General features: G+C 43.5%; 1 protein-coding gene and 1 long non-coding RNA gene across 3 annotated transcripts in view; one reads left to right on the top strand and one right to left on the bottom strand.

Moving 5' to 3' along the window:
• The first annotated feature begins 4,642 nt into the window (after window positions 1–4,642).
• Window positions 4,643–13,000, top strand: LOC119143742. 2 transcript variants are annotated; one of them, XR_005102778.1, is made up of 4 exons: window positions 4,643–4,717; window positions 4,836–4,943; window positions 7,108–7,239; window positions 12,888–13,000. It is a non-coding gene; the product is annotated as an uncharacterized LOC119143742 (long non-coding RNA). The 2 variants fall into 2 exon arrangements; XR_005102777.1 differs by lacking the exon at window positions 4,643–4,717 and having other exon boundaries at window positions 4,740–4,943.
• The window catches only part of IMPG2 (interphotoreceptor matrix proteoglycan 2), a 62,295-nt gene continuing 45,120 nt past the window's right edge, over window positions 8,442–25,616 (bottom strand). The window contains exons 11-20 of the mRNA XM_037378326.1: window positions 24,423–24,667; window positions 23,698–23,792; window positions 19,675–19,999; window positions 17,485–19,211; window positions 16,426–16,645; window positions 15,048–15,258; window positions 12,844–13,032; window positions 12,460–12,658; window positions 11,485–11,564; window positions 8,442–10,609 (exon numbers count right to left, since the gene is read on the bottom strand). Of these exons, the coding sequence (XP_037234223.1) occupies window positions 10,597–10,609; window positions 11,485–11,564; window positions 12,460–12,658; window positions 12,844–13,032; window positions 15,048–15,258; window positions 16,426–16,645; window positions 17,485–19,211; window positions 19,675–19,999; window positions 23,698–23,792; window positions 24,423–24,667 (3,304 nt within the window). The 3' untranslated portion in view covers window positions 8,442–10,596. The remainder of the gene's footprint in view (window positions 10,610–11,484; window positions 11,565–12,459; window positions 12,659–12,843; window positions 13,033–15,047; window positions 15,259–16,425; window positions 16,646–17,484; window positions 19,212–19,674; window positions 20,000–23,697; window positions 23,793–24,422; window positions 24,668–25,616) is intronic.

Raw genomic sequence — 25,616 nt, 5'->3', positions numbered from 1 at the left:
CTTGCTGGGAACATCGTAGATCATATTTTAATTTCTGATAGTGGGTGGTAGTAGTATTTGGCATTCAGCTGTCCTGTAAATAAGACTAGTTGTACTGGGAGAAGAGTATTCTGTCTTTCTTTGATCTCTACTGAGAAAGTCAACAAGACTTCCAGTTATGGTGGTGGATTTTGTGTCTGTAATAGATAATAAACACCTGTTTATTTTCCATAAAGTAATAAGTCACCAGATGGTGAAGGTTTTTATCCATGCTACTCTAGCTGGATTTGTACCAGTAAGTTGAAGGTGAAAGGTACCATATGGTACTGTTAATCCCTGAAGCATTAGTTATTCCTAAAATAATGTTCAACACCTTTTAGTGTTGACATCTCTCTTTCATTAATGTCTGTGCTTATTTATGTGGACAATGTTCACATAAAGTGTAACTTAGAGTATTTGGGTTTGTGTTCTTTTTATGTCAGTGTTCCTGAGGTTCAGTGCCAACTAGAAAATTAATTGTCCTTGGATAGTGAGTTGGGGGCTTACATGAAATGAGCTGGTTGTCTCATGGCAGTCTTCAATGGATATGAACTGTCATTGGCAGCCTCAGCAGAGAGGCAAACTGCAAATAAGTATGCTAACTTGGGAACTGATACGTGTTCTGGTGGATAATATCTAATTACTACTACAAAAAATGTTTTATTGTGAACAATGGCCCATGCTTGTTATCACTGCTGGTAAGAATCTACCAGACTGGGATGAGACTGTTCTGAGGTTCAGGGAGCAGGGCTTATTTAAGGTACTGGGAGGATATCAAAGATAGGACCTTGGTGACTGCATGGGTGGGTGGCAGTTTTGGAGGGAGAGGCTGTGGAAGAGGTCAGTGTTGAAGGGGTTTACCTAGACCACAAGATTTGGAGACACACCCATGATCAACTCTGGAGCCATAGGATGTGCTTGGGGATTCAATGGCTGGATGTTCTTAAGGCTACTAAGTGCCCAGAGGGTAATGTTCAGCCAGCTTTCCGCAGAAAGCACCCTGATTGCAACACACTGCCTCTAAAACAGGACTAAACCATGTTTAATTTGATCATAATGAGGAAGTAAGTTTAACATGACTTCATCACTACTGAAACAGCTGCTTCTTCAGTATGGATATTGCAGCAGTAGGTACAAAACACTAGTGCCTGAATTAAGGCTGTTTGGCTGAACAGCTCAGTCTTCTGAGGAATGTTTTATATTATAAAAGCATGTCAGTAAGTACCATTTATGTATAGACAACACCAGAAGCTTTTAATCTTCAGAAACACCTTGTAGCAGATTTTTCAGAAATGTGTCAATATCTGAGTTGACAAGTTGCTTATTAAAAGTGATAGGCTTAAGCATTCCAGTATGATTTAAAGAAATAATTTCAAAGCAAGAAAAATGTCAAGGTTTATGCTGACACTTCGAATAGGACTGGTTTTATTCAGTCTTCCTTTAAGAAGCAAAGACCAGTAGTTAATGTCTTCTGCAGAGCAGTTAGTCATGGAACCGGTTTCTGTAGTAAGCTATGAGGGGAGCTGTCCTCAGACCCTGAAACCAGAGAACACTCTGTGGTTCTGTCTGCTCAGGAGACACTGGAAAATGTCAGTTTTGCAGCTGCTGCTCCAGTGTTACCATCCTTGGCAGCGAGCAGTGCCCAGCACCCTCTACTTGAAGAAACCAGCACAGCGCTGTGAGTATGCCACAAATACGGAGCACCCAGCAAGGCCAGAACACCATGTCCCAGCCAAAGCGCCCTGCCCTGTAGTCACTGGGGGAGCACGCTTGGCCTCCCAGCTCTTGGGAGGGCACGAGAAGGGTCTTGCTGAGAGGGCAGACTCTCTTTCACACTGTCAATGCGGCTGCAGTGGAGGGGGGGATGCTGGCTGCCCCTGTGGGGCACTCCTTGCCAGGCCAGCAATTGACAGCTGCTCTAGCAGTTGCTGCAGCCAGCCGGGTTTTCCAGAGCTCTGTTGCTGATCAAGGCAGTGGATCAGCACTGATCAGGCCATCACTTGTATTGTCCTTCTGCTCCGCGGCTACAGGCCTGGAGCCCTCTTTGCTGGGCACAGACTAGTTCAGTGCTGGAAGCAGGCTGAGTGGCCTCACGGTCTGTGTAGAATAGCTTACCCAAGGCGGCAAGTTAACCCACACTGAACTTCAGCCTGCACTACCCTGCACAGGATCTCTACATGTAGACCATTGGCGTGAATCCAAGCTAAGCTAATAGTCTTCCCTTCTAGTGTGATGTTGACTGTTTGTGGTCCACATACTATATGGCAGCTTTACTGAGCTGACAGTTGCTTGGCAGGCTGTGGTTGCTTTTGGCTTTCTTGCTGATGCTCAGGAGAACCACAGATGTCCATATGGTATTTTGAAGGCAGCTGCAAATGAGATCTACTCAGCTGGAGTCAACCAGAAACCTTGTAACTATAGAGTAGGCTGATACATCTCTTCTTGCTTTTTGGGATGGAGAATGAGACTCCAGACATGGCTGCTTGGTCACCTTTTAGTACCATAAAAAGTGGAGAAAGTGTAGTATCTCTGGCCCACATCAACAGGTATAGAAGTGCAGGCTGACAGCCATGCCCTTGAATTGGAATGAATATGAGAAGGGAATGAATATACATCTGGCATCTTAAATAGTTACCAAAACAATCCTGTATCTTAGTGAGATGCTCTTCTGCATTTTGATTTTAAAAACAAAACCCGTGACACCTGCTTTGGAAAAAGCTCTTAAAATATTTTTTCTGTAAAAAAGATGGAAAGTGAAGACATGACTGGATTGATAGGAGGACATCCTGTTCTCAGCCTCTGAACAAAGGAAATTTAGAGTTGGAGCACTGTCTGGAAGCTGCTACAAATACAATTTTGCCATAGTGGCATGAAGGATTGGAGTTTGGGGGCAGGTGTCTTGAGTATGCAGTAATTATGGATAAGAGATAATAAAAATAGAAAAGTTCGTTTGGGAAGTTAAGGAACGACAGCCTATGTTGTGGGAGGAAAAAAAACCCTGAAACAGTTTGCTTTTTCTTTATATATTCATGGAAAAAAATGTGGAAAGGTAGAGAGATTTCAAATTGTGAGTTTTGGCACTAGAAAGACACTGGAGTGCTCTTCCCCTCAGCCCTTCCTCCCCCAGTTTGAAGGTATTCTTTGCCTTGGCTCTAGTTCATTTCATAGTTCATTTCAGAGGTTAGATTTTTTTAACTGCGGTTTTACCATGCTGTGTGTATGGAAAAAAGAGCAGATGTTTCAGTGCACATACCAAACAGACACAGAGCTGAAGTGAGTATTTCCTAGAGTGTCTCATGTCCTGCAGTGGAAATGTCCCTCCAGGCTTCCTCCAAAGTTCAAGAAATTCTGCTTCTTTCTCCTATTATGAAAACACATCTGTCCTTTATCCTACCCTTAGTAAGAGCCTTTAAAATCAGAGCTGAACAGGACTGCTTCCTATTGCTACAGTTTCACTTAGACTTTTGTTTCTGACTTGTTGCTGACCCAGACAGCAACCAAGCTTTTTCCTTTGTCCATTTTTCTTCCCTTCTTCCCACCCTCAAAGCATCCTGAAGTGGGATCCAGTTGACACAGATGTAGAGCAGTTATTGCTGTTGCTAGTGGGCTGGGTTGGATGCTTCTTTGATTTGAACTAAGTTCTAATTAGGCCCTTCAAGCTGAAGCCCTTGGATACTGTTTGCACGAACTAGAGGGAGCAAAGCTCAGAGTGGCAAAGTTTTGAGGCAAGCATGGTGTAGATCAGCACAAGTCCTGAAATGATCAAATAACTCTAGCTGTGTAAGACAGCTGATGAGCTTAGAAAATCCTATCAAAGAGTAACTAATGGTATTTTGCTGTACCAGGTCTGTTTTTCAGAATGAATTACATGTGGGTTATTGCATGGTCTCACATTAAAACTGGATAAATGCTTCTGGTTTTCAAATCTGGTAAAAAAAAAAAAAAGGAAGTAAAAACTAGTATTTCATCCCTTTGCTGACCAATCTTTGTGAGATTTGAGGATTCCCATTTCCCAGAGCAGAATGGGGACCGTGCATGGCCATTTTGCCATCATATGTCAGGAGGCTTAATTAACTAGAGCTGGTTTTAAAGATGTTCATGAGAGATTTGTGCAGGGGTTGAAGAACTCACATCTTTGGTTTTCTGTACTAAAGGGCTGAATAGCTCTCCTATTTTTGCTGGGGTTTCTTGCGGTTTTTTTCTCCATGATTTCCAGCTCAAGTTTTTCACGTTATAAAATTATCTGCTTTTTGCACATTAATAATTAAACAGTGGGAAGTTTTATGTTTATAGAACATAATGGTCAGCACAGCTAATCAGGTTTTTATATCATGACATGCGATACTGTGCGGTGCTCCATCTGGAGAGGAACGGTTGATGTTTTATAAGTTTGTTCACAGACAACTGAGGGTACTTGATACAAGACACTTCTCAAATGGGTGCTGAGCAGTGAAGCTGCAGAACCTCAGCTACACTTGGTTACACATACCCCTTGCTAATATTTCAGAAGTAAAATTTTCCAGTTAACCTCCTTTGCTACATACATATGCTGTACTTAATCCTTCCTCCCTGCTTATCTCTGGATGTGGCAGTGGCAGGTTGCAGGGGGCCTGACTGGCCGGAACAGTCAGAGTTCTGCCTTCCCCTCTGCAAAGCCACATTAAGGATACTTAAGCAGGAGCAGCTTATTGACCTGAATGTATATCAAACTATACTGATCATGGGGTGTTTCTCCTCTTCCTTATATAGAAAAATTCCCTAAAAAACCTGTTGATTTACTTTGTTGCTCCTAACACGACTTTCTTCCTTCTTTCCAGGCTAAATGATCCCTTTTTGGAGACTGGTTTGTGCTGCCTGCAAACCGTGGGCTGGTTCTCTGCTTCACACGCCTTACCAGCAGCTTCCGTTTCCTTTTTTCTTGGCAGGTAAGTGCAAAGCTCTTACTTTGTGCTTTGCCCTTTGAAAAATGTCGGTGGAGTCATGTCATGTGCTGCGAGATGGCCCCAGAACACTTGCCATCAACCATACTCTTTTAAGTTGTCTGCCCACTGATTCTGCTTTCTGTTAGCTTGGTGTATTTGGTGTTGCATTAGACATGATGTGTCCCATCGGGAGCTGTGTGCAAAATGCAAAAGATTTGACTCTTGGAAGGTCAATCTTTGCAGGTATGAGGCTCCCAGTCATGTTCACTGCAAGCCTCGGGAGGGTATTTCAGTGAGGGGTTGTTGGTTGGTTTGATGCTATTAAAGGAAGTATGGTGAGCTGACATTGTAAATGCTGGTGTGGCAGGGAGAAGGGCAAAGTGAGAACTCCTTACAGAGGAGCTCTGTAGAACCACACTGCCTTCCCACTGGCTGTGGGCTGTGGGTTTCCATCCATGCCTAAGGGGAGCAGGTAGAAAGCAAACCCTTAAAAAGTAAGTGTGGGAAGGTTTTTTGATTATTTTTTTGTGATTGGTTGTTTTGATTGGGTTTTTTCAAATCAAAGCTTTAAATAAGAAATAACAAAAGATGACAAAAAACCCCAAAAAAACAACCCAGCAAAAAAACCATACCACACCAAAAAAACCAACACAAAACAAAGCTGTGCAAGCTGTGCAGTGGTCTCTGGTTTACTGGAGAACTGCATAAAGCATTTTTGTGGATCAGACCCCTCTGATCTTCCCATCTGAAATCAGGGACGGGAACAACAGCCCCTCCCTTACTGAGCAGATGACTGGAACTGTGAACAGTGAACCTCAGCCAGCAGTTACCTGTAGGTCACACTAGGAGACTCAAGCCCTGCGCTGCTGCTAGAAGTGCTTTTGCATCCCACTCCCTTTCTGGGACAAGAGATCATGTAATCGTTGTGTAATCCTCTTTAGGTAGAGCTGAGTGAATTTCCTTGTAGCTGTCTCCTGTGAGTAGATGGAGGTCTTTCAATCTTGGGATTGCTTGTATGCTCACTGCTGAGACTCTGCCTCTTCCCTTGCCCTCTTTTTCTCCAGCCACATGCCCCTGTTATTGCAAAAAGTTTTGATGTATGGCCTTATCCATTATTGTTGCTGCGTTCATTTCTGTTCAAGCTACGTCATCCTTTCCAGAAAGGCATAGTTTCCCCATCTGGTAATCAGCTGTGGAGATGCAATCGCAACTCCAGTTAACACTGACTCTAACTTGTGTTTAATATGAGACTTTTGAATAACATTTCAACCTCCGATAATCCAAGACAGATAGTATTTTTTGTTGTTTTGGTTGTATAAACAAGGGGGGGTACCCTTATAAAAGGCAGTTTACTCCAACTCATGTATTTAACACAGAATCATAGTCCTTAGACTTGCTAACAGTAGAATAGATTGGAAAAAAAAAAATGGCATGCATCCCACAAAATTCCAGCGCTGAGGGTATTTTTCATCCTGAAACAAATAAGAGTCAAAATGTGGTTTTATGTTGAATTGGAAACGCAGGAAAACTAAAAGCATAGGTTTGGAAGTGGTGTTCAGCTGGCTCCTTCTGAACGTCTGTAGCACCTCAGGCAAGCTGTTGTTTTAGTCCTGCAACATGCTGTCATCCTCCAAGCAGAGCTGCCTGCTGCGAGTGTATTTCCCACTGCTAAGTACAGTGGGTGACCCAGCAAGGAGGGTGAAAACAGCACGGGCGAGAGTCCAGGAGGACAGGAACTCAACTAAAATTCCTGGGGGCCATTAATATATGGAGTAGGAGAGCCAGCTAGTGTTGAATGTGGCAAAAACAAAACCTTCCCACTTGGACTGACACATGAAAAAAATTTCTTTCCTGGCTCAGAAAGAGCTTGGGGATTTTTTTTCAGTTGAGAAACCAAAGCGCATGGATGGATGTTATATACTACATGATCCAGTTTGTGAACAGATGCTTTAAGTAGTGGAAAGATACGACACAAATGCTGCTGGTGTTACAGTACACTTCAAGTAAACAAAGCGCCATGAAATTCCTCTGTGCTTTCTACTAATACTTAAATAGTAACAATGCCCCATCATTATTTCCTATGCTGTACAAAGTCAGTCTGTATCCTACAGTGCTTACAGACAGACAAATTGATATTGGTGAATAATTTTGCTTTGTATTTTAACAGGATGAGATGACTGTCCCTGTGAGGGAGCTCTAGTACCTTAGCGTGCCTGCTGTCCACAGAGTCCACGTGGAAGAGTGCTGAGTCCTGTCATACTCCTTTTGCAGTTTTCACAACAAGGACTAATTCCAGCAGGTTTGACGAGGGACATGAGTTAGAAAGTCTTGATTGTTAAAACTTTTTCCATTTTAGCCATTAAGCTCTTAAGTTCTTAATCTAAACTTTATTCATGCTTCCTTGTTTTGGGAGAAAATAATTGTCTCTAAGGTCATGAAGAAATCTCTTTTCTGGGACCAAATTGTTACCCAGCAGTACATGAAGCCACAGGCCAGACCATAACAGAGTAACCAAAAGATATGGAGTAGCTGAGTAAGGCTCTGTCCTTCACTAAAAAGCTACCAAATGAAAGGCAAGCACACAGTTCCTGAAATGCAGCTCAGAATGCTTGTTCTCTGCCTGAATTTCAAGCCATGGTAGAATTCTGCCCCTGTGGACTGGTGCCTTGAGGTGTAAAAGGGAAAGCTATGAGAGACCCCAGAAATGGTATAGGCAGAACTTGCACCCAGTGGTTTTTGCAGTACATGGCACTGTGGTCTGGCATGGGCTGCTGTATGTTTGAGATCCTCTGTTACAAGGGCAGCCAGTGTCCTGCAGGGTGTCGTTTTCTTCTGTTTCAAGCCTTGAGGAGGCCACAGAAGCTGATAGACCTGTCAGTGCTCAGTAAACAATAATTGCTTTTGTCCATGTCCATGAATTAAGCCAAGTCATTCAAATCTGCACTTTTTAATTCTAGCAAGTGAGAAACTGCATGTTAACTGATAACAAGTCCTGGTAAATTTCCACACAGAGCTTGTTTGGTTTTGGTTTTTTGTTGTTAGGGTATTAGAGTTCTTTGTGTCTGCCTTGGATTGGGAAAGTATAAAAGAAAGTAGGTTCATTTAGTCTTTCTTGGTGTGCTATAAGATGCATCATCAAGTAGTTTATCTAAAGAAGTTTGAAGGGAGTGAGTGTTTGGTTGTGGGTTTAAGGCTTCAAGATCACTTAAGTAACGTGTTTCGACTCCTTGATTAGAGCTGAAATGTCTTCAAAATGGGCAAAGAGCTTAACCGAAAGCAAAGCACTCAGTTATGTGCTTTCCAGCATGAATTTTCAGAATATGACCTTGCAAGTGATAATGAACCACATCTGGCACTTTTTAAAGAGTAAGGTAAGCTGTTAAACTCTTTTGCTAACAAAAAGACCCAACAAACTTGCCATCCTACATGCACAAATCATCATGACTAAGATACCTTCTGCATTTCAAACTCATAGTTTCTACATAAATTTTATAGAAAAAATATTTTGGAAATAGTTTTTTATTGTAGTGAAAATAAGATACCATTATGTTCACATGTATACACACACACACAAAGAAAAGATGCACTGTATATACACTGAAATGCCTCATACTCAGTGTAATCAAGACTTTGTTCAGCTTGTGCACAGCAGATACTCGAATACCTTCAAAACGTGCCTGATCCCAGCCACCAGCCTCTGCTGTGCTTAGCAGAACAGCACCACAGCTCCCCAGGCTGGCAGCCCAGCTGCACAGGAACAGGTCACACGCTGGTGCCTACCCTGAGACCAGTGCTTCTCGACGCTGTGCATGATCACAGGCCCTGGCGTTCCAGGATGGCTCAGCTGTGCTGTCGCAGGGGCAGGAGAGAACAGGCTGTGCGCCTCAGCAACCTTGGACCAGCTGCTCTGAGAGCCCTCAGGTCACCCAGCAGAACTCTGTCTCATAACATCTGGTCACAGTGATGGTCAGCAGCACCATACTACTTCCTGCTGGCTTGCATTATTTGAGCTTACAGTGGTTTATGTATGCATTTTTTTGACAGATGTGTGGCTCTGATACCCATTCCCTGCCACTTAAGGCAAGAAGATACTACACAAGTGATCCAGTGAGGTTCTCCAGAACACACAGCTGTACTGAAATATTCACCTGCTATAGCTAAACCGCTGACAGACAAGTAAATAGCTCTCACTGTCACTTAACTCTGAAAAGTATCGGGTGGCTGTTGGCACATGTGGGCCAAGAACTACGGGCTTTGTAGAACAAATAACTTGGCCTTATTCGGTAGCAGAAGCTAATGTGAGGCTGCTAGCGCCCTAACCTGACAGCTGTGTCAGGAGAGGTACCAGGTGACCAAACAGAGCCCCAGCACAACATGTAGTCAGAACGCTCTGCATAACTTGACGATAAAACTCCATTTCTATACCATGGAGGTCCCCATCTCAGTTCAGCTATTTTAAACAGAAGTCAGCCTGTAGCTATTTAAGTCCTACACTGACTTCCACTAAGCCGAGAATAATCTCATTTTTTCCCTTCCCAAATATCTACCAAATATGCATGCACTTCAGTGCCACAGCCTGATTTTGAAACAGGGCTCATGGCAGGCTGTTTGCCCAGTTCAGTAGAGAAAACTCAGATGGCTGAATTCAACACTGAGTAAACACTAATACTTTTAAAAAGGATGGGCACAAATGCCATTGTAGTATTTCATCATTAAACTACTCATCTTTCTATTTCAACAATTAAACCCATTATGAAAATAAGCTGGTAGGGAAATACACAACAACTATATAATGCATATTAACTTTAAAAATACCAAACAAATTGTCTACATACAAAAAAAAAAGTCAATGTTCATCACTTAAGTTTCACAGAACATTTGTGTGGTGGAAGCCCTTCTGTGCCCCACACAGCTTCTGTGACTGCCAGGAGCAGCTGGAGAACCAGCCATCCTGGCTTCAAAAAGGGGGTACTGTCCTGCAGGAGGGGTGCCCCACAGGGGCACTGACAGGCGGCAGGGATGCTTAGGGGGGCCCTTAGGGCGCCTGCAGGCTCAGGGCTGTCTTATCTTTGCTACTGCCAGGTGACAAAATGTACACCAGGCAGCTGCACCAAAGAACAGTTTTTTCAGAGAGGTTATGTTAGTGTTTACAATGGGAATGCTTTAAAATAATGCTAACAATTCTAGCACAGTAGTTATCCCCTACAGATCATTTGCTTGCAAACCAAGTATTTCCTTCCACTAGTGGTTTATACCTGTGAAATCACTACAGTAGCCTCCAGTGAGGGGATAAATGCCAGACATGGATTTTAAACATGCATTTTATTTTTGTTGTGCATGATTCTTCTCTTACCTGAGGAGATTTTTTGGTTTTGTATACAAACTTTCACTATCCATTTCAGAGTTAAAGAAAAATGAACTTTCATAACCTTTGCCACTTGTGATCACCTCTTAAAAATGTCACTTGACACAGAAAAGCCAGAAGTAATTGAGATAAACAGACATCTGTACATTTTAGCCATTCATTTAGAAAACATCTGTATCCATCCATGCAGTGTTAAGACTATAAGTAACTTCGCAGTTACATCTGAGCCCATTGCTATGGCAGCAAGGTAGTCTTTATCTCCCACATGCATTCTACGGATTTCTTTTTTGCTTAAAGCAGCTTCCTGAAATGAAAAACAGAGAAGCAATGATTAAGTTAGTCTTTTTCAGACAACGGACTCAAGAATTATATGAGACAGCCCTTACTGTTTTCCAGCTGTGGAAAATTCAGATGCTGATCCTTTTCAAGATGCGAATCTTGAATCAACAACTGACATGGAAAAATGTGAACTGCTGTTATGTTTAATTAAAATAAAAGTATAGTTGATGATCTTGGAACACAAGGTTTTTGCTACTGTTGCTATATTTAATGGGATCACAAGGAATTGTAACTACAGTATCTTTCAATCTAACACAGCTAGCTGTAATTTGCTACTTGCTACAGTGAGAATATAGTCCAGAAGAGTGTGCATGCTAATGATTAATTCCTTGATGGCCATTTTCATCATCAGCTTTATCAAAGGACATGGCTCAGCTTGATTTAATTGCTGGGAATTGTAAGCTTTCTTTTATGGTAGATGCCCAAAGTACTGGACAGGACTGTACTAGTGACCTGTTGGTTTTCTGTTAGTTGGCGAGTCTTGAGAACTCAAGATAAACTAAAATAGGACAGTAGGCAACAGTAACTAAACTAGAAGAGTTACAAAGTTTCTATCTGTACTTTTAAGGACCTGAATTGATGTCAGTGCTTCTCTGACACCCACTAACTTTGAGATTCCCCTTCACTGCTTTTAGCATACCTTCTGGGGCTATCTACTTTTGACATTGACAATTCTAAGTACTTTAAAAGAGTTGAACCTCTTCAGAAATAATGTTGAAATCTTAACTTCCACTGTCCCAGCATTTTTAGACCCTTTATATAAAAACTACAGTAATGTAGTAAAGGCCACATGAGAAAACATCAAAGGAGTTAGTTATCCAGACAAGATATTTCACTCACACTTGATGCTGCCTAACAAACTCTGCAAACTGACGGTCTTTAGCGTAGAGCTCTATAATTCGAATTCTGTCCTGAATTTCCTAGAATACAAGAAATACAATTGTAAGTACAAAGTAGAAATTAGAATACTACTGAAAACTGATTTCTGGGTTTTGGAAAATAAAAACTCCTATGCTTTGCTATTTCAAGGAGTAGAGCTTGAAACTGTGCACTCCAATGCTAAAATTCTTCTTCACGCCTTTTTTTTTTTTTTTTTATTTTATTCCCTTTTGAAGTGAAGCACTTCATTGGAATCCAGCAATACCTTTAAAGCAAAACCAGGGTTTGGACAGAGTGTGGCATTTCAACAGGCTTTAACAAAACCATTTTATCTCTCATAGATACTTTCCCTACAAGCCCGGCTACAGGCTCGATTCACATCTCGCACAGTTGCTTAAGGATCTGTGGTTAGTTCCTGGATGTAAATCCTTTCTCTTTAGCCTTCTAGAGTAAACCCTGGGTACTGTGTATACAGGAAGAGAGGAGAAGGATATGATCTAACTTGCAGGTTATGGAAACATCTAAACTTTAAAAAAAAAAAAAAAAAAAAAAGGAAAAAAAGGCCTAGATGCGACAAGTTTTCACTGTAGAACTGTTCTTAAATAAGGTAGTTGGCATTAAAAGCTAAAGGCTGCGTCGAGCCATAGCGTGATCCTCCTCAACTCCTGTGAAGTTACTTAAGCAGTTCGCTCCTTTATCATGTGAAATTCATTAGAGGCCAGAACACACTCAGTTCCTTTCTCTGTACCTAACAGCAAGCAGGGAAAGAAATCCTCTCTCTCTTCTCCTAAGTAGTTGCAGCAGCCATAGTTGCAACTTGTTCATCTAGAGCTGAAACTGGGGAAAGACTGGGCCCAGCTTTCAGGTTGCAAATGTGGAATAAGCTTACTGTTTACACGATCTTTTCCATGCCACTATGAAAACAAGGTCATTTACCTCCTTAGTAAGCTCACTGTTCTCATAAATGTGCCTGATCTCTTCACTGCTGTAGTCTGTGGATGTCTCTGCACTGGTAGAACTGTAGGAGGTTAGCTGAGGGTATCTCCGGTAATAATGGCTGTAGCCAGTTGTATCGCTTTCATACATGGGGTTGTATTTAACTGCGTTCTCAATGGACGAGAGGCTGTCACCCTGCCTGAGGGAGCAATAAACACACTGTGAGCTTCCCTGCAGCCTGGAAGGGCAGCAGACAGGTTAAGGAAGCCTGACGTTTGAAGGTGCCTGTACATTCTGTTGCTTGTCAGCTGCATGATACAAGACTTACAACAATGATCATTATTGTAGCAGATGTGTGTTAAAATATCAGATGGTGTCACTTACCCCTGTGAGTCCTCTGTGTCACTCTTTGTGTACTGGTCTCGAAGGGTCCTGGCCAAGAAGAAGATGACAGCAGAAGCCACAAGAAGGAATCCTGCCACAGAAGCAATTGCAATACCAACCACCAGTGGCTCAGACACGTATTCTTCACAGTGCTCCCCTCTGTACCACCAGTTCTCTCCCACACGACACCTGCAACCAAGAAACACAGGGAAATTTAACAGCAGCAAAAGCTTTTGTTAATGTGAATGTATCTGACCTCCTGTCACGACGTGGCCTCAGTTAAGTCACCTCAGTAAATACTTTTGCATGTTCAAGCACCAACTTTCTATTATTATTGTGAACTGCCTTTTTGGTACAGAATCATCCAAAAAGTTGGAAGGGACCTTTAAAGGTAATCTAGTCCCAACCCCTTCCTCCTCCTCCTGTGAGGGACAGGGACCCCTTCCCCCAGCCCCGGCTGCTCCCAGCCCCGTCCAGCCTGGCCTTGAGCCCTGCCAGGGATGGGGCACCCACAGCTGCTCTGGGCAGCCCGCTCTGGTGCCTCACCACTCTCAGAGTAAACAATTTCTTCCTTGTATCTGGTCTGAATCTACCCTCTTTTTATTTAAAACCATTCCCCCTTGTCCTACCACAACAGGCCCTGCTAAAAAGTCTGTCCCCATCTTTCTTATAATCCCCCTTCAAGGATTGCAAGGCTGCAATAAGGTCTCCCCACTGAACAATCCCAATTACTGAATTGAGTGAAGATAGGTAAAACAATAAAAGGATAACGCATTTGTGATGGAAAAAGCCTGTGGTTTATGCAATTTAGAGTAGCTTGTGATATGTTAAAACTGGAGGGTGTTTAAACTAAGTAAAAAGTTACGCCTTGGTTGAGCCTTGCACATGACGTATCAAGCATCTTGTAATGTAAATACAGATGAAGGTGTTTTAAATGAACAGAATGTTTACAGCACAGTGAAGTCTGCAACTATTAGTTAAATAAATATATAAAATAAATGACTAGAAAGAAGTGTGCATCCAAAATTGTATCTTTGGAATCGTTGCCCAAAATAGCATTCAATATTTCAGCCTTGCTGTGGTTTTGAACACGAGGACTTAAATGTCAATGTCTTTAAATATACAGTAAAAATAATACATTTGCATTATGTGTGTGGGGAAGTTTTTGCTATAAAAACTCAAGGAACTGTAAGGTATTATGACCACTCACAGCAGTGAGCCTTATTAATAAGAAACATCAGTAATAAGTCTTTTAACATAAATATCTGAAGTAGTTTCTGAAAATAGTGTGCAATACTTCAGATTTTTCAAAATGTTCTTACAAATACTAGCCAGAGCATGCTTGAGTTCAGATACAAATTTTATCAGATTTGTATAATAGTGTTAATTAGAAGCAGGTAATGTAATACAGCCACGATAATATCCATCTTTATAGCTTTAGAAACATTTTTATTTCTGCTGTTAACTGCTAGGACTCCTAATATTGACTTCAGAGACATTCTAAGTAAACTTTAAAAAAAAAGAATATCATGTGCAATGTCGGAAGGAGCATCAGTTTGTCTCTGTCTCGTACAAAGTCTTTTTCATTGCCTGTAAATTGCTGAGATCCTGTTCAAATGCATCTGGATGTTTTTAAAAGCAAAAATTTGAGCCAGGGGGTCTGTGCCTTGACCTTTTTATGAACCACATGTGATTTTTCCCAAATGGTCAATGATGTACTTTCATGACTTACAGCATAAATGTATAAAGAATAGTGTTCTTGGTCAAGTGTATGAATATGCCTTTCAGATACAAATTTTAGTGTTGGAATTAAGTCTCATATGTTTTATGACATTATCTAACACTTTGCTACTTGAAAAGACCTCTGGAGATAAATTCTGGCCCTAAAGGTCAATGAAGGTTATTGGAACAACTGAGTATGTTCCATAACTACCATTTTTCCTGGTTAGTTTTATTTCCTGATGTTTATATTCTATTAAATAAATATGTTGCTGTCTCATTTCTGATACAGACAAGGAAAAGTAATGTTAATATTGGAACTTCCATACAGCAGCAGCATAATGTGAATGATAATCATTCTCCTCTCACTTGTTACACGTTACCTTATGGAATTTTGGACCAGTCTTGCAGAATGCTACAACAGAGGAGGCAGTACGGGGTTTCCATATGGGACACATGTACTTCAGACAGCAGGACTGACCTACCTACAGATGGCCCCTTGCCCAGGGCTTATGTCGCACTTCCCATCGTTCAGGCAGAAGTTTGGTTGCAGATCACAAATACTATTGCACGGCAGCCCGTCGATGCTCAGGTAGCCAGGATTGCAGACGCACTCAGCTTCCCCGCTCCAGCGATTTACTATGCATTCAGAGAACTCGTTGCAGGCCTGGAACTTGCAGGGATCTGCTTGCTCACCTGAGAACACACAGAGCGGAAAATCGTAACAACAGAGGAGAACCTCAACTGAGGTGAAGTGCTGGCTGGTTGCTGCCATTTTCTCTAATGGTCTGTTAGTTAAAATAACCCACAGAAATCCAGCACGCACCTTCCCTGAGTTACAGCAGGTTCTGCTAAGGTGAACAAGCACTAGGATGTGTTCCTCTGCACAGCACGTGTCAGTGCTACAGCTAAGACCACCCAACAAGCCAATCAAAAAAGCAAGTATAAAGTGCTCTTTTCCTTATTGGAATGTGCAGTACTCAGATGTTCTCTGTCTGCTGGAACTGTATTTTGCAAATGAGTAAAACACAGCTGATCTCCAGTATTTCTTGTTACAGAAAACCTAAGCGGCATACAGGGGGGGCACAGGGACTGTGGGCACTCACTACTTACTGTGAGGGGATTTGCCTTTGTGTCTGCAAGGAAGGTGCGTAGCATTTGAGATACCTCACTCTGGCATGCAGTTAAATGATCAAAACCAGAAGATGCGTCACGCTAATCAGACCATCTTTGTAAGAGAGCTACCTTGGAACAACAGCTGCCATTTGCCAACAGGGCAGCACCATTATTTTCCTCTAACCTTCAAAGAGGAAATATTTCAGAGTTGCTGACATGGTAAACTACTGGCTAACGTGGACCGAGAGGAAACTTTCTCCCTGTATCAGAAAGTGAACTAAGAGGGCCTGTGACTTTTTTGTGCAACAAGAGCTCACCGCAGGAGTGAGGCAGCAGCTGTTACCTGTGCCAGTGCCCACCCCGTGGAGTAAGTTCAAACCACATGTGAAACTAAGCGCAAGGGAGATGGGCACCACTGCTCCGGCTGGCCAGTCTGCCCCTCCCCTCCCCCGTGAAAGTGCAGTGGCGTTACACAGAGTGTTAACGTGAGCTGGTTTTGTCCCCGTATTTCTGTATGGGCCCCATACAGTTTGCTCAGTCTGGATTCACTCAGATTTGGATCTCTTTAGTCCCTTAACAGATTTTCATGCATTGGTTTGGTTGAACTCTCTGAAAGACTCTTTCTAAAGCCAAGCCTGTGAAAAGCAGCGAGCCGTGTCCTGAGCCACTGGGATCCTTAGTGAGTTCTTGAAGTAGAAGTTGCTTTAAATCCCTTGGCTCTAAACTGCATTCCCCTGCCATCCTTACCTGATTCCACATCCAGGGAGTATTTATCGATGGCCAGGTTCATGGTGTGATATGCAGTGTTGCAGAAGTCTTCCAGGATCATGTACACAGCATTGGTAACGTTCCGAGGCACAGGTTTGGCAAATTTCATTCGACTGTTCACCACAATGCTGCCATTTCTGAAGTTCAGGATCTCCAGGTTCTGGAAGCCCGTCAGATTTGACTGAAGGTAGGGCACCAGCTGCAACACAGGGGACGGGGTGGAAGAGCTGTATGGCTGCACCACTGCTGGAGGCAGCTGCACTGTTACCACACCAGACAGCGGGGCTCTGTGTTGTGCTGTCCAGCAGAACTGCCCAGCGGGGGCCTCTGCAGGCAGCCTGCCAGGAGCCCGCTGCCCACACGCAGACAAGTGTCCAAAAATCTGCAGATCAGAAATACAGTTCTCGGGATACACGTAGTGCTCTGCCTTGATCCGAGCACCAGGCATGCTCATGGTTTGATGGGGTGTTCCCTTCAAGTATGTCCCCGTCCCTCCCTTCTCCTTCCCTCCATCTTCCACAACAAAACGTTCGTTCCGGTTGGGAGAGGGCAATTCCCAGGTTAAAATCTGACATTCATTGCTGTATAACTGCTGGGGGGATTCACTAGCCATCAGTTTAGGAACTGCTGAGTTCCCTGAAGTACCTGTTACTTGGGATGGGTTGAATGTTGCAGAAAGGTGGCATCGCCACAGCCCCCGTTTATTCTCTCCCCCCACCCCCAGCTAAATACAAAGCACTCTGGAAGCAGGTACGGGGAGTGTGTAGGGACCCCAGGTACGCTGCTACATTTATTGACACAAGCAGAGCATCTGGTCCATAGCACTAAAAAAATAGACACTTTGGAGACACTGACTGAATAGAAGCCAAACAACACCCCCCACACCCCACTTGCAGGCAGAATTTTCCCACAGAGGAACAGAAATCATATCTGTAAAGACCAGTCTTGAGTTGCTCTGTGCAAAAGCAAGCAGATGAACTCTTACCAAAATTTTTTGTCTGTTTGGCCACAGACATTCAGTACAGAAGTGATTCTTACCAGTTCCAAGAACCGCTGCTCCAATGCTTTGTATTCAGGGGAGTTTTTATTGAACAGGTCCTCTGAAAACATCATGTTGGTAACCCGAAGGCTGAAAAACACAACTAGAGCTCGTGATGGGACAGGGGTACTGTCACGATTTTCGTGTGTGGCCCAAGCCATGCTGGCCATCTCTGTGGACTGGAGGCGAGTTGTGAGCTCCACATGACTCTCTGTCATGCTCCTTCCCTCCTCAGTCAGCTCGGGGGAGACGCGGGCAGTGCTCACACGGTCCAGCTCCGCTGCGACATTCAGGGCTCTCGTCACTTCATCTCCCAGCTTTGTTGTGGCCGCAGAGGATGCCATGGATCCCACAGGAGAGAGATGGGACGGAAGCTCAGCAGCGCCTGTTACACTCACCGTTATGTGAGGGTTCATAATGGTGCTGAGACTCATGGAAACGTGCGTGCCATGGTCCGTACTGCCCTGCCCAGCGAAGCCCCCTAGAGCAGTGGTCTGATGTATCACTGGAGGAACTGCAGTTGAAACTCGAGTGGCAGTTGGCGCTGCTGATGGCGCCATCTGATCCAGTGAGTTTTCTAGGGCTCTGGCAGTAGGCCAGACGCTAGCTGGTTTCTTCACTGCTGACCCAGTAACATCTCGGCCTGCCAACGACGAATCTAGGGTGTGCTGCTCTTCCACGGAAGCATCAGGGTTTACCATGGAAGGATCTGCAGTCAGAATAGCTTCTGAAGAGCTTGTGTCCAAGTGGCCTATTGTAGCAGCTTCAGTTCCATCTGCCCGCTCCACTGTGAATAGTTCTTCTGTCGTTGGCCTGTCTTTGCTTTGGTGTTCATCTGCTTCAGAAATGAAGTTCTGACCTACACTGGACTCTTCAGGTTGCTCTGTTCTGACGGTCCCTGTAGATGTAAGGAGACTGTCTTCCACAGGCAGTGCAAGTGTACTGTGTGGTGACCCAGGGGTCACTCCGGTTGGCATGTCTAAAAAGGAATGGTCCACTGAAGGCTCCAGAACCAAGGATGGTTTAACAAAAGAAGACTCGTACATGCCAAGTGTTTCTGTCTGTGTAGACGGTTCCACAGATGATGTCTGTAACAGAGGCACCTGCTGAGTTGTAGTCTCTGGAAAGACAAATATTTCAGACTCGTTGAGGAAATCCTCTTTTATATTAGCTGTGCCTTCATTCTCATCTTTGGAAGGATCATCATCTAATTTATTCCTAGAGTTAAGAATATAGTCTAAGATCATGCCATCAGAAATATCCTCTCTTCTGATTAACAAGGACTCATTGTCATCTTCAACCCAGGTGTCAGGACCAGGGTAGAAAACTGGTTCTAGCGTTGCTTCTTCCCAAGGCCAAATATTTGATTCCATTTCTTTTCCTGAACCATCAGAAGTGGAACCAGACCCGTCGTCATTTATAACTCCAAGGTACATATCAGTTTCGTTTTCCATAGGGTGTACTTCCAAGGGAAAACGAGTTTCTTCCACAGACTCAGGCAATGCAGAGCCTGCGCTGTTACTGCCTGCAGGGCTACCCAGAGCTCCTGCTTCCTTCTCAGCAGATGCTGTTTCTTTAATACCAGTCTCTGCGACTGACGAAGAGGCCACTGTTGGTGCAGAAGGCAGGGGAGCTGCATAGTCGTCTGTAGATGGAGGTTCTTCAGGCACGAGGTGAGGACGACTTGAAGGCAAAAGGTCTTCAGATGGTCCAGTGTCTTCAAACACTAAAAATAAAAATAAATTTCCAATTAGTTGTTATTTATGATAGAAAGTGTCAGGATGCATTCATTTTACTGTCTGTAGATCTGTATTCAGCTCGTTTCCCATAATACATCCTGGCCTTTGTATGCCAAAGTCAGAAGGACCCCTGTTGACCTCTCCCACTTTTTATTTGGATCGTCTATGGGCCAAGTTCAGACACAGCGAAATAATTCTATACAACTGAAAAAGCACCGTGTGCGTGCTGGTTCCTGAAGGGGCAAACGGGCATTAGTAGCCGTTACAAACATTTTACCACAGCACATTGACCTCGGATACGGTGCACCACAGGAAAGGCAAAAACTATCAGGGAAAGACCCAATTTTTCAGATGTTTCTGAAAAGTCATTTTGGCGAACTATACACCTTTGGTGAGCGTCAGGGAACGCTGCCGGCCACACGAAGGGTTCAGGCAGTGGCATTAACTTACCATCTGAAGAGCTGGGGGCTGGAAGCCATTCCAGGGTGTCCACAGAATCATGCCCTAATGCTGGTGTGGTGACCAAACGAGGACTCTGGTTCCCATCCTCTAAATTCAGCCCATCAGGCAAAGAAGCGACATCAGCCTCCAAGGAGAGCGGTGCCTCAGGCGCCAAACTGGTCTCAGAGACCAGATTTTCTGGTCTTGGCTGGATTTCATTGTCACTGGTCTGGCCGCTGTCTGAAGGGGAATCTGGTTTGGTGAAATCCAGGGGCAGGGTATTGCTGACAGTCGATTCATCTGCTGAAGGGCGTTCAGCTAGAAAGGTGCTGTCCTGGAACACAAACCCACCGTTAGTATCTCCACTCCTGCTGGGGAGGCAGCGGCTGTCCATGTGGGGCTGCGCACGGAGCGGCGTGGGTAGCGGCCGGCACCGGGGCCACGCTGGGGGGGGCAGGGATGTACCCATGCGCAGTGTACGTACCACACGCACATCCCGTGACACACTGTCATGCCCAGCCATGCCCACTAAAAGGGGAGGAAGCTGGTGGGATCGTTTGGAGTGCAACCTCACCTGTGGCAGTGGGAGGCTGGCCGCCTGCCCCCACCCCACCTCCTGTCCTCACTGAAAAGAGGGATCTCTTGGATGCTGATTTAAGATAAGTGCGCGTGGTACTGCCTGCCTTCCTTTGGCACTTAAAGAAGGGCTCTTAAATAGCTATTATTCATCAGCTACATAATCAATATAGTGACTGCAACACTATAATTACTGTGATACATAAAACAGTTCAGAAGTTGAACTTGAATGCATGCGTGCCCTGTGGGCACGTGCTGCTACCTCTCAGCGTGTGCATATGGGAAGAAAGACCATAACGTAAAGAATGTTTAGAACCCAGAATAACTTCATCTCAAAGCTGATATGCCTTTGCAGAAAATAATAATTAAAAAATAATCAGCAGTTAAGATGAACAAGAGAGCATGCACAATGAATTTGTGAATTGCTTGAAATGTGCAAAAATAATTTGTTTTTAAATTTCCGTTCTGCACACCGCTTGCTTACTGCTCCGTGCCCCAATCAGTATTAGGTTTACGGCTGGAATGCTTAGCACTGTATTCATCCTTAAATATGCTATCACGGTGTCTCATGAGGCAATTCTGCCGGGAAAACACAATGAAGAAATTAAGTTATTAGGTCAAGGCTACAGAAGCAAGCTGACTGCCTAAAACTCAGGAATTAGTGCTTCACATGGGTACCTGCCCACATATCAACCCCTTGCAACAGTCTGATAAGGACAAAAAAACACCTGAGGGATGAAAACTTGCCAAACAATTTCAAGAAGCAGCAATTTAGTAAGCGCTAACCAGCCGCTGATGGTGATGGGTAAAGTTACATGGGCAGCGGGCATAGGTTTCTGTAATACATATTACGGTCCAAAACTGTTTTAACCACTTCCCTAGCTTACCACTCCTGTCTAATCTCTTTCTGCGACTTGGCCGGCATGAATACCAGGAAGAGTCCAAATACTTTTCAATTTTAAATTTTACTCCTGGCTGAAATATGGGTGAATTAGATTTTTCAACTTCATTCAAGCTGCATTTAATCACTTTGGAAACAAGCCAGTTCAGGTATTTTTCTTAAATTATTTGTTGTCCTGTATTGATCACATTTTTGCAGCCAGTTGTTATGACACCACAGTCTACACACATTTTTTTCATTTACATGGTTAACAATCAGTTGAAAAGTATATATACACCATACAGACATGTGCTACAGCAATTATCTTTTTTGGGCAAATTTAACCACTATAAATAAAGCTCTAAAAGAGTTACTGTGCAAAATTAGAAACAAATTACACATATAAATTCCATAAAGAATGAATAAGGACAACTAGCAATAGTGTCTTAATACTTTTTTTTTTATGTAAGCATTTAGTTGCCAGATATTGCACTTCATTTACTTGAATGTGGATAGATGTTCCTATGACAACTAACATTATTCAAAGATTCTTATTACAGTGCAATATATTATATTAACAAGTTTAATATCATATTGGCAAGTTCTGGTTTTCGCTAATGTCTTTTGAAAGGCTTACAAATATGACAGATGACTGCAAATGCTGAATCCCCTCCCTGATTTTCCATTTTCTGCTGCCAGAAAAGCATTGCATTCAGCAAGCTAGAGCATTCTACCTGTTACAACTCAACAGAAATAACAAGAAAATACAGATTTCAAAAACTAGACTTGATTTTTTCTTCAGCTTTTAAAAGCTGTAAAGCTCAAAGAAAAGAATTAATGATCAGTTGGTACCATCTGCTAGCAATTAGACAGTCATGACAGTCCCACATTATGTCACGAGTATGTATGATAATACAAGTCCAACTTAAATCACCTAAGAAAAATAATAGCAAAATTCTTTTTCATAGGTAACGGTTCTACTTAACAGCATCTACTTGGAACCAGAAAGGTTTGACACCTGTGGAAGTAATTGACTAATCTATTCAGCCTTGTTTATTGTTTAAGCCTGTTTGATTTTCTTGAATTTATCTCAAGTTACTTCCCAAATTATCTATGTATTGCAGATTGTAGCCAGCTGTTGTTTGGATACACTCAATATCTTTTACATTATTAGAGGTTTTGACTAAAGACATAAATGACATTATTACTCATAGTCCATGATTAGAAAATCGTAACTTCCGGATTTTACTTGTACGCACTATTCCCTAAACCTGATTTAAAAAATCTATTGTTGCAAAGCTGCCTCTGCTCTAAAATCTTGCCTGCACATCTATCCGAGCACCCACGGATAGAGTGTAAAGATTGCAGAACTCTCCGTCTTACTGAAATAAACATCTGCAACATTTTAATCTAGTTATATAGCTCTAGCAAAGAGAAAGCCCTTTCCTGAAAGATGAGTTAAATTCACGTTTATCCACACCATGTTTAAGCCATTTATGGCAAATCCATATGAATTTGCATTTTAGACATCAATGATAAGTTCTTAAAACTCGGGGAAAACTGGCCTGAAATTAAGGATGTTATACCTGTGACTGTACTGACAAGAATATTCGGGTTCTGTGAAGCAAATGCAGATTTTACTTCCATAAAAATCTAAGAAGTTGGCCTGAAATTAAATGTGTCTGTGCTCACAACCTTATCTCATCGTGAACTTGGCGAAAACCTGCTGTCAAGCACAGGGGGACCTGGATTTTGTGGCACAAGATGAGCTCACTTCCCCCTGGAAGGCACATCTCTGCTCCACAACCACACACGGAGCAGAAGCCTGCTGGGCACGGCTCCCCCATTCAGACGCCCCAGCTGCTGGCAGAGCTGGCACCGCCTTTGGTCCCTCTGCATCGCACAGACATGGTCAGGGAAGCCAGGTCTCCTGTCCCATGGGGAACCTCAGCCTGTGTCCTGACTCTGTTGTTCCAGAGGTCATCAGAGAAGGTAATCACAATTTCAAGAGGGGATTAAAAAAAAAAAAAAAAAAAAAAAGAAGAAAAAAAAAGAAACCACCACCTATTACTTTTCTGTGGTTCCTCTGCTGGCATTAAGGGGATAGACATCATTTTAAAACTGACCTGAGAACTTTCAGTGAGAGCAATACAGTAACAGAAGGAGCATATGGAAATTACCATCTGACCTCCTCCAGCCAGCCTTAGTGCTGACGTCTGTTTCTCGCCTTCCAAAGGCGGGCAGTACTGCGGGAAGAATCATGTCTTTAGAGCAATTCAGTCTGACCGTTATGACAAAGGAAGCCCAAGAAGCAAGGCCCGGCTGCACAGCCAGGAGCACGGCGCTGCCAGGTGATGGAAGACAATCACGGGAAACCGTTACACAAGAGATACCAAATTATCAGCTGAGAGATGACACCAGAGGTTTTACCCCTGTGTAAGGTGTGCCTGCCTTACTGCTTATTCTGCATGAGCAACAGGGCAGGCAGCGCTGGGTGCTGGCTGCGGCTCTGCCCTGCCGAGTTAAGCTGCTCAGCTGTGTCCACAGGCTGTCACTCGGAACTGGACTGTACTCACGACTGTACTCACGTCAAGCTCCGGGCGCCCCAGCACAGCTGGATGTTCAGTAATCCAGGATGGGTCTTCTGGTGCCGGGTGTAGTATTTCTTTCACTGTGGAAATAAAAATACTTGGGATCTAAAGGCTGCAGTAGCAGTGCGGGGAAGCTGCTTTGGAAGAGTGACTGAAAAACCTCCCTCATCTCAGATTTGGAAGTAAAATCTTTTCCAAAGGTTTGCCAGCAAGATTTTGTTTCTGGAAATGCCCTCGGATCACTGACGGGAAGTACTGAGGGCAGAGGAGAGCAGAGGGGCAGGCAGCACTGCCCCGCCACCTCCAGCAGGGTTCTGGAACATTCAGCAGTAAAGCAGCCATTCCCTTCGCCTGCTCAAGGCCAGCACATGGCTACTCAGCTGAAGGTCATCTTGGTGCAGCAAGCATCATGTGAACCATGTTTCCCCTTCTAGTCCTGTTAATTTTTGGAAGTATTGCCAAAATTGCATACCACAAACCTCTGTGTCAAAGAACAAAAAAACCTAAGAGGCAAATTAATGGATTAAGAAGGGGATACTACTGCTAATGGCTTAGCCTGGTTAAGATCAGAGCAAAACAAGCTACAAAACAGTTGGTTTTGTTGTTTCCTTTTAATTATTCAGAGAGCAGCTGAATAATTAACTCATCTGAGATTTATTTTATAAAACTGCAGATGCATGGCCAACCAGTGCATCATAATTAATACCCACCATTAGTAAGCTGGAGAGAGTTAGGGTCTAAAGACAAGGACGTGTTTTCAAGCAAGGCATTTTTCTGAAGTATTTCAGCAACGTAATCTCGGAAGTCACTAATAGTGTACACAACTGTTGGATTATCCTCTATGCCCATAAAGGAGTTGTCCTCCACCTTGTTGGAATGAAGGTTGATGAGGTCCCAGGTGGCATTGCTGATGGCTTTTCCATCAAACATAACAGCATAGCGAACTTCCACCCCGCTTCAGTTGTACAAAGAGAAAAAACACAGATAAGAGATGCAAGGTTTTCCGATGTATAGCAAACAGTGTGATTTTTTTTCCCCCCCCAAGAAATGTGGGGTCATTACTGTGTCAATACTCTCTTTTAATATAAAAATATATTACTTTAAAGGATCCTAAATAAAAACAACGTAATTCTTTTCACACTTGTGTCTGCCTGCCTGTGCTCTCCACCACTGCAAAGTCCTCATGGAAAAGGCTACCAGCACCTGCTGTCAGGTTGGCCCCAGCAGGAGCGCGGCAGACAGATCAGGACATTGGCTTTCTGCTAGCATTATCAACGGGCCCACCGGCACGCAGCGCTGTGAGTGACAACTTTAAGATCATGCCAAATGATGGGAACGGCTCTGAGGTATGAAAACAGCCAGGAAAACCAGGCTGTATATAGTAGCAACCTACTGTAGCTGGAGGGAGCCCTGATCGCCGTCACTGTGCAGCATCAATCTACTTGAATTCATGTCTTTAATAGTGATGAGATGCTATTTAATAGAGTTCAACATTGGGAACATTTTTCTAGACTCATTTGATCATTTATTCTTTAACTACGTTTTGCATCTGTGTACAGCTTAGCCTTTTTCATATCAGCCCTCCTCCATTTTCTTTTCCCAAAGATGCCTGGATGTCCCCTCCCACGTGACAGCGTAGGCAGCAATCACGTTCCCATGCCCTGGGCATAAGCACAGGGGAGCTTTAGAAAATATATCATGTTTTGCCTGTACACCAGGCACAGCAAGAACATGAAGTAAACTAAGAAGTGTTAGAAAAATGTGCTCCAAAGACAGGTCCTCTTCATTCCACAGAGCTGGACTGGATTGCTAAAGGATGGCTCTCCTCAGAGAAGCCTCCAAAGCCCCAGCACCAGACACAACAGAGGCGTAATCAGCAAACGCTGACTGCTGTGTGTCAGGAG

Source organism: Falco rusticolus, chromosome 2 (genome assembly GCF_015220075.1).
Source record: "Falco rusticolus isolate bFalRus1 chromosome 2, bFalRus1.pri, whole genome shotgun sequence".
Taxonomy (NCBI): domain Eukaryota; kingdom Metazoa; phylum Chordata; class Aves; order Falconiformes; family Falconidae; genus Falco; species Falco rusticolus.
This window is presented reverse-complemented; position numbering and strand designations above follow the sequence as displayed.